General features: G+C 37.0%; 1 protein-coding gene across 1 annotated transcript; it reads right to left on the bottom strand.

Annotated features, from left to right (window-relative positions):
* Positions 1-4,711: 4,711 nt before the first annotated feature.
* Positions 4,712-7,952, bottom strand: LOC118754703 (neprilysin-4-like; the record flags this gene model as incomplete). Its single annotated transcript, XM_036489592.1, has 1 exon — positions 4,712-7,952. A coding segment is annotated over exon 1 (2,848 nt), but the record flags the coding sequence as incomplete, so codon positions are not given.
* Between the last annotated feature and the right edge of the window lie 4,536 nt (positions 7,953-12,488).

Below are 12,488 nucleotides of genomic sequence, written 5' to 3'. Positions count from 1 at the left end.
CAAACAATTTTTTTATTGTGATTGTACGCGCTGTGCCAAATGTTGCTGTAAGTCAAAAACAGAAAAGATCTAACAATTTTCTTTACAAATATTTTCTTGAATAAATGCAGTTTTCAAAAATATAAACGAAATGGAAAACATTTTAAATTATTAAATTATTATTTAAATTTAAATATTTATATTGTTTAAATAAAAAAAAAAATTCTAAATTATAAAAATATTTTTTTAAGCTCTAATGTCACTACGCCTCGAAAAATAATTTCATCAACTTTCGTCAAATACTTTAAGAGAAAATTAGTTTTGAAAAAATGATTGCTTAAAAATATATTTGCTTATAAAAACTTAAAAAATTAAAATTTTTCAAAAAAAATCTCAGAATCCCTTTCACATCTATAAACCTCTGAATCTACACATTTTCGAACTTCACTGAAATCCGAGGTCCAGTTGAGAAATTTTTACTTTTACATAGAATTTCAGTTATTTTACAAGTGTAGCCTTCTCTAGTGAGTTGCACTCGACATGGGCTCCGTGAAACAAGATAGGCTTAAATCTGGTTTCATAGAGCTAATGAATTGCTTTGGGCGAGTGACCTAAGCTTTTACCGATAGCTGCCCTACAGCACTACAAGGCAACCGACGCCTTTCTTACCCTTTCCTCAATGTTTGGCTTCCACGACAGCTTCCTATCCAGGATCAAGCCTGAGTACTTGACGCGGTCTGAGAGCCGCAGACGACCACGCCCACTCGAGGGAAGGGCCACAACGGGTATCTCGTACTTCCTGGTAAACAACGCCAGCTCCGTATTGCTGGGATTAATTGCGAGGCTGCCGTTGATCATCCACCTAGTTACCTTGAGCCAGATAAAAAAGGGTGTCTTGAAATCATCCCTTAACCAAAAGTTCTACATCATCTACATAGGCGATCACCCGACAGCCCACTTTTTCCAGTTCCTCTAGAAGATAGTTTACAACCTCAAGCCAGAGCAGGTGATGATTTCTACGCGCGCACGCAAGTTTTTTACATTTGATATATTTGTGTGCGTGATTTCTGTCAAATTCACCGAAATTTGTTAAACAAAATTTGAATCGATAGTCGCGCTAGAATGTCAATTGAGCTTAAACGTCAAATCGAGATGTCACGCAAGACAAATCTTTGAGTAAGATTATTAAGTTTCGCGTCGATCTATCCGTGGCGATTGTTTAAAAAAGCTTTCGTTTTTTATTTATTTATGTTGAAAAATGAACGAAAAAAAAATTTTTACGTTTGAATGCTTCCCCATTTTTTTTGGAAAATACTTGAATTTAATTTAAAATGTCTGCAATTATTTAAAAGTTATTCGTAAACATTTTTCCATAGGCTAAATTTAATTAAAAAATGTATTTAATTTGTTATCTTTACTAGTATATATTTGGAAGCCGTTTTTACTGTTCGAAATACTAGAGAACAGCTGTACCGATATTTTTGAAATTTTTGGCATCGAATCTAGAGTTTCCAAGGATGATAGAAAAAAAATCGATATATCAAGGGGCGTGGCACCTCGTTTGACTTTAATTGAGCTTTAATTTCACATATTTTAGAGGCCAACGTGCGTAAAAAGCTAACTCAAATTCCAAGATTTGCGTTGCGTGAAAACTTGATTTGATGTTTGTGCTCATTTGACAATTTGGCGCGACTATGAATTCAAATTTTGGAACAAATGCAGAATAGCTCCGATGCTCAAATAAAAAAAAAAAAATATTGGGACCAATAAAGATGATTGAGCTGAACATAACGGTATATTTTTTTTTTCGGAAACGACTACAAAAGTTATTAAAGTCAAAGCTCAAATTAAATTTTTTTTTAAATCAAAATCTTTTGGAAACGAATGCATGGATAGGAAATTTGATTGCCTTTAATCTGATATACATATAACCCTCAGTAAGCAGAATTATCCTTTCTGTGTTGCCGCAGAAGAGAAGCGGAACTCCTTTCTGCATACATTAATACGATTTTTGTGAAAACTATACCAAGCATATATAAAGTATGTATATCAAATTAAAGGGAATTAATTGTCCTATCAAATGAGCTTTTAAAATCCATGCGTTCCTTTTTAAGAAATTTTGATTTAAAAAATTGTTTAATTTGAACTTTCGCCCTTAATAACTTTTGTAATTGTTGTTTCCGCGAAAAAGGAAATATACCGTTGTACTCACCTCAATGATCTCTATCAATCCCCATATGTTTTTTTTTTTTTAAATTTTTGAATTTATGCCCAAATTTTGCTCAACTTCTGAAATTTGACAGAAATGCAACTCTGAAAAATCACGAGTGCAAATTGAATGTGAATGTGAAAAACTTGCGTGCGTCTGTGCGTAGAAAAACTCACGCTGGTAATATTTGGTTGAGCTGTTAATGTCTCCAGATCCTACATCCGAGCTTTCGCTTTCCCCGGTAGGACTCTAAAATTATTTCTGGACAGACTTAGAGCTATTTCAAAAGTATTAGAGTGGACTCTCCGCCCATAAACACACACGCATTCGCAAAACATTCGTATCTTTTGATGCGAATGCGACTGTGTAAAATGATACGAATCATTCGCATAACGAATGCGAATGCAAATATTCTCAACATCCCTGGTACGTACTATGTACATACACATATGTGTAAGCGCAAACTTAAGTATTAGGGTTTTCGATTATTCGTCTTTTTTCGAAGCCCGGTTTTCAAGTATTTGAAAAATGGCAATTCGAAAAAACCGGTTTCCTATTTTGTAATTAAGAAAAAAGGGATAAACCGGTTTTATTTTACATATTTTCTCTACCGTAACACTTACGGCTCGTTAATACCAAAATTACCAATCTACTGCTGAAAATAGTTAAGCTTTAATTAAGAAATCAATGAGGTAAAATAAGTTCAATGTACCAATTACCGCCAAGTTCGCTCTTAATGGAGCTCACCGATCTTAACAAGATTATAACCCTAAAACAACAGTCCTTTGTCAGGAAAAACTCCAGCATGTAGAACCGAAAATACACCATCCGCAGAACCAGACCAACTACACAAATACAGTCTATTAAAGACAGGCCATTTGTCGAGTTTCAATCAACACTTTCGTCAACTCTCGCCTCTTGAATTCCGTCATCGGAGCCCAACGCCTCCTATCACAGACGAAAAAGTCGAGTTGTTTCGTAAGGCTTGCGATACTTCGGCACGACTCTGGATATTGTAGCAGTTAAAGTGTACAGTCAAATTTAAATAAAATATATATACGCACACTAACATCAGCCTTTTTAACACTTCTCTCCCTACGCATAGTAATATTTGGTCCCCATTTCGTACCCATAAGTCCAAAAATAAAGTATCGATTTTGGGGTTTTCTTCTCTTGGGTTGGCTATCGAAATATGTCCAAGATAGGTCTCAACCTTTTCAACCTGTTTGTACAATCAGAGCGAAAGGGTTAGTTGACCCTGCGCTCTGGAAAGTGAAAATATAATGCTAAAGTTTAAAAGAACGCCAAAAGTCATAGGGGCGATCGATTTTAATTTTGTAAAATGGGTTTTTCTTCTACAAGTAAGTTCTATATAAACTATAACATTAAAATTTTTTGATATCTGATTAGTAGTCAATGGAATATTCAACTGAGTTTTTTTAACAAAACTATTTGAAGAAAAAGTCATAAGTCATTTTCTCCATGTTTCGCCAATACAATTTTTTTGTTTATTTCAAGATGCTAAATATTGACAATTTGTTGAAAATGGGGTTTTCTTCTACAGGTAAGTTCTATATAAACTATAACATTAAAATTTTTTGATATCTGATTAGTAGTTAATGGAATACTAAACTGAGTTTTTTAACAAAACTGTTTGAAGAAAGAGTCGTAAGTCATTTTCTCCATGTTTCGCCAATACAATTTTTTTGTTTATTTCAAGATAATTATATTTCAAATCATGATGCTAAATATTGACATTTTGTTGAAAACGTGATTTGTACCATAAAATATTGAAAAGTTTTCTGAAGATGATTTTTTTAAAATTGCTTTTTTCAATCAATTTCATGTAAAATAAACCATTTTATTTAAGAACTTAAAAAAAACTTATATAACCCAGTACTTCGTGAATTTAATAAATATTTTTCAAATTAAACACATTTCTTTTAATTTCAGGCGTCATATTTGATCGACCATTTTCTTTTCGTTTATTTTGACTTCAGATTCGAATTCAGTGACCTCAAATACCCCTGTAAACCTTTATAAATGTGAATATACTCGTGTTTTAAATTATGGGCACAAAATCCGTCACTGTTCAAACCCGTCGGATCTGGCCCTTTCCTGACCCTGCGGTCAGATGAGTATTTATACAAAATGTAGTCGATTTACTGATTTAAATATGGTTTAGTAAGCTGCTACAAAAAAAAGACTAGTAAACGATTTTCGTCCGGTTTTCCAGTTTTCAGATACAAAATTTATAAAAATTTTCTATGTAGTCCAGTTTCTAATAAAATATTAATACTATTTGTTTATTAAGATATATGTAATTAAAGTTATAAATTAATAGTACTAAATAGCTATCAGCTTTCCATAAAATGAATATTTATAATTATTGGAAAATCCGGTTAATTCGATTGTAAAACTCGGTATTCGAAAAGTAAAGAGATTTAAAAAACCGCCTACGGTGGTTTGGAAAAACCAAGCCAATCACCCTAATAAATATAAATGTATTTATTTTACGCTCACCTTGAGTGCTCTCGCCGTTAAGTGATATGCCGACCTCTCCCACTGTGTAATTGCTGTACTGGGTAATTATACAGCGCGCTCGTTCATCGAAACCCTTAATTGATGCATCTGTCCACCATTTGTGTATGCTGCCATTGCGATCGAATAGTCGTCCCTTATCGTCAAAACCATGAGTAAGCTCATGCCCGATTACAACGCCGATCCCTCCAAAATTTAATGAACGAGGAAAGTGACGATGGTAGAAAGGTGGTTGGAGTATGCCAGCCGGAAACATGATTTGATTTTTGTTGCGGCTGTAGTACGCATTTACAATTGCTGGGGCTGTCTGCCAAGTTGTTTTATTTACCGATTCCCGTAACTTGTTTTGTTCCGTTTTGGCAGTGTGCAGAAGCACGTTAAGAGTATTTTCAAAATATTTTTCTGGGTGAATGCGAATGCCTGAATATTTTTCGTTCAGTTCGATTGGGTTTAGTATGAAGTCTGGGTAACCTATTTTTAAAGACATGGCGTTAACTTTGAGTTCGGCTAAGTGCTTAGTGCTCGAATCGAGCCAGTCTGTGTTTTTTAAGATTTCACGAAAAGCTTGTTGTAACTCGTGTGTCATTTTAAGCGTGTCTCGTTTGCTATTTTCATCGAAATATTTGCGTACAAACATCGAGCCTAGAGCCATGCCCATGTTGGTATTTACTTGTGCAATACAGACTTTCCAACGAAGTGGACTCTCTTCACGTCCAAATAGGGAGTGATAAAAATTTTGTTTGGTATCCTCGAAACGATCATCAACATTGTTTATGCGGTGACGCACAAAACGCCAAAGCAAATAATTAGATACGGTAGCAGGGTTGGTTGTGTGTAATAAACGAACGAGATCGTTCATATAATCTAAGGCATAGATGACCACCTCTTCAGAGTCGCGAACATTTCGATCCTGGAGAATGCTAAGGTAACGAAGCCAGTTTATTTCCGGTACCGCCTGGTGCAATTGATTCAGCGTCATTCGGTTATACAGCTTGGTCACGTTCAGGCGTTGCTCTGCCGGTGCTGTTATCGAGGCGAGCCGAGTTTCGAAGCCCACCACTTCGGCGGCCGTTTTTATGGCGCGCTCACGTGACGCACCCAACTTTTGCATTATCTCCGACATGAATAACTGATATGCTGTCAAATATCGAGCATTCATGTCCTGTAGGAAATATTCTCGTGTGGGTAAACCAAGACTGGTCTGATCGAATTGTATAATGTTCTCATCGGAATTCTTAATATCTGGCCCCACCCACTCAACAATCAGAATATCGTTATTGTAACGCCGCAATTGTGCGGTTAAATTGAGCCAATCAAAGTTTTGTTGATTCCAATTTGGATTTAGTACGGGCCAGCCGCCGAGATTTTCAATTAATTTTGTAAGCGGTTTAATACCACGCTTCTGAAGAAGATCATCATTTATACACGACTGATAAAGATATTTAGCTTTTAGTTGTGCATCGTCGTTGTCCACATACTCGGAACTGCTAATGCTGTCGGATGAAAGGTTACCCAGTCCGAATAAAGTAATTAAGCGCTTCCTTTTATTTGAGATGGCCTGCTGGCGCTTGTAACGACGTAAGACGACGCCTAAAGCATCCCGGTGGTGTACGATGTGTCGTCGAAGACGCGTGACTCTTTCTTTTAGTTGATCTTGACCTGAAGCTTTAGGTAAATCTTCTTTCTTGTTCACTCCAACCACTGCACTGGGTACCGATGAACTGAATTTAATAATATCTGCACGTGTTTCGATGCTGTGGCCATAATTATTGTTTTGAATGTCTACTACTTTATTTTGAGATGTGGGCGGCTCCGTGGTTCGTTTAGCCTCCAACAGTTCCCTTAATACAACATCTAGATTTTCACGTAGCATCTCAAAGGTGTCAAATCCAGCCTTATCCTTTGGTATCGGATGCAGACGCTCCCAATTACCGCAAGCATATTTATAGAAATCAGTGCAAGGATTAATTGTGGTGTCCATGTACTTTTTCATTGTCTTTGCTTGGGCTTCTCGTATACTTTCTTTAGTACCCTCCTCATTCCAAAATGTCTGTAACGCTGATGTTGAGCCAAAAAGGCGCGCATCCTCTTCGCTAAGCGAATTCTGTGTGTTGCTGGACCCATCATCGACCGATTCAGATTTTGCCTCGCTAACTCCAGTCTCACCGGTGTTGCGTGAACGACGTCGGAGAATCTGCTCCCATATTTCATTCACAAAGTTTTGATCCGCATTAACTGAGTTGAGTTTATTCAGACATTCACGGGGTATTGCAGTGGTATCTTGCGGTAGAAAAGATGTCCGCGCGTCTTTCATTATATCCCGATCCTCCACTTCTATTCCCTCACTGAAACCAAACTTAAATGATATGCAGCGCTTGATGCGCTCCTGTTCACTTTCGTCCTTTTTACGAATATCCACAGGGATTATAAACTGCTCTTTCACTATATCATCGATCTCATCGCATTTAGCCGTTGGGAAATCCAATCGATAATGATCCTGACGTGGCGAATATTCGTAATGATCTCCTTGCGGCAGTTGCTGCTCTCGCTGCAACCGCAGTGCTGTTAGCATATTGTCCATGCGCATTAATAGAATGAGTACAATTGTTATTGGCAACAAAACCACTGGAAGAATAATAAAAACTTTACAACAAGTTACACCAGGACACCACTGCAGGCGGCCAGTCTGTATGTTGACACCAAGTCGCACACTACGTTTCAGTCTGAGGTGCTTCGACGTTAATTTAGTGTTGGCGTTGTGTACTTGTGGTAGAGGGTAAGTTTTTGAGGACAAAACCTTCATTGAGTCCAAGTGTAAATTATTACTCATTGCTGTTAGGGCTGTTTGACGAGTGGAATGAGTGGCACGTTTTGTTTATCGAATTAATATTTTAATGAGCTTGGGATATCCCAAATTACGTGTGAGTAAATATATGTTAATTCTTACATATGTGCGTACATTTGATGTACATACATACATACATACTTATAATAATTTCATTTCGTTTCGCGAATCATGGATTAACGAATCGGACGGTCCGCGTTTTAAAATGACGTTAAATGATTTATTATTGTTACTTAGACGATTAATTGTTTGAGCTCTGAGCTTTCTCTGCACGGATGGCTGCATTTGTCGCGCGCGCAATTCATACTGAATCAAACTACGTTTAAGTGCGCCATTCCAAGTCGATTCTAATTTTTGAAACAGAATTTTTTTAACAAAGAGCGGCAGTTTCATTGCGCGGGCATTTGAATATGTACATACTTATGTATGCACATATATTTGTATAGTTATATTTTGGTGTGCTACAAAAGTCGAGGGGGTGAATCTTCTACCAGCAGCTTTGAAATGGGCACTTTATCTGATTATATTGATGCATGTATATACATATGTATACGTATGTACATACATAAATATGTATACATGTGTTCATGTATACATTAGAATGCCTCGCGCTCCATACTAAAACAAAAAAACGCGTTGAAAGTAAATATCGGGGGCCTGTATCAATACCTTCATATATAAATGAGTGTCAGATAGTTATTGAAAAAAAAAACGCTAGACATAAACGTCATCGATTATATTACTTTTATCGTTCTGTATCTCTTCTTAGTAAAACTTAAAGCCTGATTATGGCAACTTAACTGAACTGAACGGAACGTAGAACTTAAAGAATCTTAGAGAAATGAAACAGATTTCGACGTGGTATTAAGTTACGTTAAGTTCCGACTATTCAATTATAAGCAACACCCATTTAACAGAATTTTTAAGAGGGAGCCGTAAGTTACCTTAAGTTGCCATATCAGACCATTACTATTTGATTTCAAAGTTAGAAATAATATCCGAGTTTACAGGTAAGTCCCACGTGGGTTGAAATATACACAAATGCCGGGGTTTTATGAAAATTCCAGATACATACAGTCTGAGAGAGTATTGAATAACTAAACATACATATATGTAAGTAAGCCCTCGATATAAATTTACATGTCTTTGTTTACATTGTTGGGACTGAGGTATTCATATGAATTCATAGTTACGTTTTTCTCTGAGAGCTAAAAACCCCTACTTTTTTTAACTGACTATAATAATAATAGATTGGCGCTTACACATATGTTAGTGTTTGGCCGAGCTTCTCTTCCGATTTGTGGCGAGCGTCTTGATGTTGTCACACAAAGCGGAGGGACCTATAGTTTTACGCCGACTCCGAAAGGCGATTGTATTTTTATGCGAATCTGTTTTTCATGGCAGAAATGCATTCGGAGGTTTGCCATTGCCTGCCGAGGGGCGACCGCTGTTTTTTTTTGCGATGTTGCTTTGATCAGGGCTTGAACCCAGGCGCTACGGAGTGCCAGCACGCACTGCTTACCACTACACCACAGCGGCCGACACTATAAGGTGTGGTAAAAGAGACTGTACATGACAAGAATAACTTCATTTTATAAAATTGCTTGAACCCAATATTTGCATAGACAAACAAGGTTAAGTTCATAGTCCAAAAGAGCACGCCAGTCATTTCTCCTCTGTGCGAACTGACGCCAATTTGGAAATGCCAAGTGCAGCCAAGTCCTTCTCCACCTGGTAGTTTCAACGCAGAGGAGGCCTTCCTCTTCCTCTGTTACCATCTTCACTACCCGTGTTTAATACTTTCAGAGCAGGAACGCTTCTGTCCATACGAACGACATGGCCAAGCCAGAGTTTTAATTCGCTGCACCATGTCTATATCGTGGTAAAGCTCATACAGGTCCTCGTCTGCGATATTAGCCATCGCCAACGCATAAAGGTCCGTAAATCTTTCGCTAAATCCTTCTCTCGAATACTCCAAGAGCCGCCTCATCAGATGCTTTCATTGTGCATGCATCCTCGCCATACCCCAGTTTGATCTTTGTACGTCGAGAGGACTTTACTTTTCAATCGCCTACTCATTACAAAGTAGGACTTGATGGCTAGAGTTATTTTCCGTTGGATTCTAAAGCCCTGTATGCAGCTCTCAAGAAAACGGTCAAGAAAAAATTGCCATTATTTCGTGTGTGTGTCCAAGGAATTTTGACATTTTTGATACTTCACAGCCTGTTGCCTCACTCTTTCCTCAAGAAATAATGGAACGGGCATATATTTCTGTTGCAAACCTGGGTTGCCTTGTGCTCTTTTTTCACAAAAAACTTTAGAAAACCGTAGTAGAAAGCGTAGTAAATTTCTTAAGAACTGCGTACTGCCTTAAGGAAATTTGACTCAAGAAATTAGCCATTTCTTGTACGTCATTTTATATGGAGTTTTTGCTTTTCTTGAGAGCTGCATACAGGCCTTAAGGCTGACATTATTATTAGTGTTAATGCTGGTTCCCAAGCAAACGAAGTCGTCTACTTTTTCAAGCCTGTAACTGTCAACAGTGACGTGTGTGCCAAGATGCGTGTACGCTAACTGTTTGGGTGATGACAGGAGATACTTCGTTTTCTCCTCGTTCACCACCAGACGTATTGGCTTTGCTTCTCTATCTAATCAAGAGAAGGCAGAACAGGCGTAGTCTTGTTTTTACCGACAATATCGATGTATTAATTTGGCGTATTATGAATACATGATCTATGATGGATTTTCCAGGTATAAGGACGCACTGATAAGGTCGAATTAGTTCGTTGACGGTGCGCTTCAGTATTTCACACAATACACTCGATAAGACCTTGGAAACTATGCTTAGAAGGCTGATCCCGCGGTAGTTAGGCGTATGGCGGGGTCGCCTTTCTTGTGGCAGAGCACACTTAAATTCCAGTCATTGAGCTTGTGTTCATCTGACCATATTCTACATAAGAGTTACATTTCTTTGTTGATGCATCAGCTCCTCGCCACCGTTCTTGAATAGCTTGGCAGGCAGGCCGTCAGGTCCAGCAGCTTTGTTGTTTTTCAACCGCGTATACGCTATTCGTACCTCATTATAGTCAGGCGCTGGGGCATCGATTCCATAGTCATCGACTGGGCGCTCGTGTTCGCCTTCTCCACTACTTTCAGTGCTGCTGTATAGGGATGCAACCAGAGCTGGGCGATAAGGATTACGATTACTAAACGATTAGGATTGCAGTAACCCGAACAAGTTAAAAAAAAAAAACATTACGATTACAGAAATCGTAATTTTATAAAATTACCTTAATTGTAATCCTGTATTGTTTTATTTGCCGGTTATACAAAGTTTATTTCGCCCAAACTACTTTACTTGTTATTTTCATTTTAATATTAGTTTCTTTTATTTGTCTGTTTTTTTTTAGATATGTAAATACATATTATCCTCATATTATCATTTAGCGCGCATTTATATTTCGCAAATTTGTAGAATTACTAACTTTAAGATCACTCAAAAAATTGTAATTAGAAAAGTTGTAAATTTAAAATTATTGTAATCATTCATCGAACGAACTTAGATTACGATTACAGTAATTGTAATTTGAAATAAGTTGAAATTACGATTATTGTAATTGTAATCTAAGATGCCTTCGATGAACGATTACCGCAATCCTAAGTTAATAATTTTTGAAATTGCGTTTAAAGTATCTACTCGTAATCCTAGATGCAATCGATTACACATGCAATCCTTATCGCCCAGCTCTGGATGCAAAGATACCATGCAAGTAGCGATACTTGGAAGTATTATCAAAAAAAAAGTATCGATGCCTGAAAAATATCGGACCTAAAATATCGATATCTACTCGTATCGGTACGCATTTTGTATTCGGTATTTAGCTAAATTTATTTTCTTAAATTACAAGTTAATCATCCTCTGGGAATTCTAACATAGGAAATGAAAATAAATAAAACTCCGTTACATTGCAGAACTATATGTCTAATGATGAATGGTATTTGCACAGATACATATACATTGGAAAAATTACAAGTTAATCTTATTTAAGAAAACATTTATTAAAAAAATATTTTAGCGAAAAAATCTTCTTTTGTTGTACTTCCCAAGAATAGATGTTTTTCCAAATGTTTGCCAGTCAACCGATTTCTTGGCGTGGTTAGTGTTGCTCCTGCTTTCGAAAACAATCGTTGGCAAGGAACAGATCCCAAGTAGCACATTGGTGTAAATTTGCGAATTTTGGTACAATTAATCAGATTTATACCAAAATTCGTAAATCTACACCAAGTTATACACCAGTGTGCTACTTGACATGTTCCAACTATATGTGAATATGATCGTGCTTGTTTATACAACAAGGGAACGCAGTTTTCCGGTCCTCCCACTCTCCTAATGGGTTCGACTTCAGGGACGATTCTGGGCTGGATTTTTATTTTGAAAAAAAAAAATCTTTTCTAATAGGGTTTTTTTATAAAAACGCTGATGTTTTCAATTTTATTATTTTCGCAACATGTTATAGTGCAGCTGGAAATGTTGTTTTTAGATGTAATTACTCAGGTATTATTGGGGAACATTCCTTGAATTACATACCTGCCTTGGACAGTTAGAATGGGCCTAGTGCCCGAAAATATGCTTTCGAAAAGAGACTGCTATATTAAAACGTTGATATTGAACGTTTGAAGCATTACCATGGGTTCAAACTCGTTACGAGGGGATTTTTGGGGTCGCTGATTACGCATATGATGCCAGTTTTTCAAAATTCATAATGGCGGAACCAAAATGGCGATCAATTTGAAAAATAAATGGCTGGATTGGTTCGAAACTCGGAGCACGGGAATTTTTGGAGTCGCTGACTACGAACCTGAAGTCAATTTTTAAAATTCAAAATTCTGGAACCAATTTTAAAAATACTAAAA

The sequence above is a fragment of the Rhagoletis pomonella genome, unplaced genomic scaffold (genome assembly GCF_013731165.1).
Source record: "Rhagoletis pomonella isolate Grant_MI unplaced genomic scaffold, Rhpom_1.0 Rhpom_scaffold_04425, whole genome shotgun sequence".
Classification (NCBI taxonomy): Eukaryota; Metazoa; Arthropoda; class Insecta; order Diptera; family Tephritidae; genus Rhagoletis; species Rhagoletis pomonella.
Note: the sequence above shows the minus strand (reverse complement) of the source record. Positions and strands in the feature narration are given on the sequence as shown.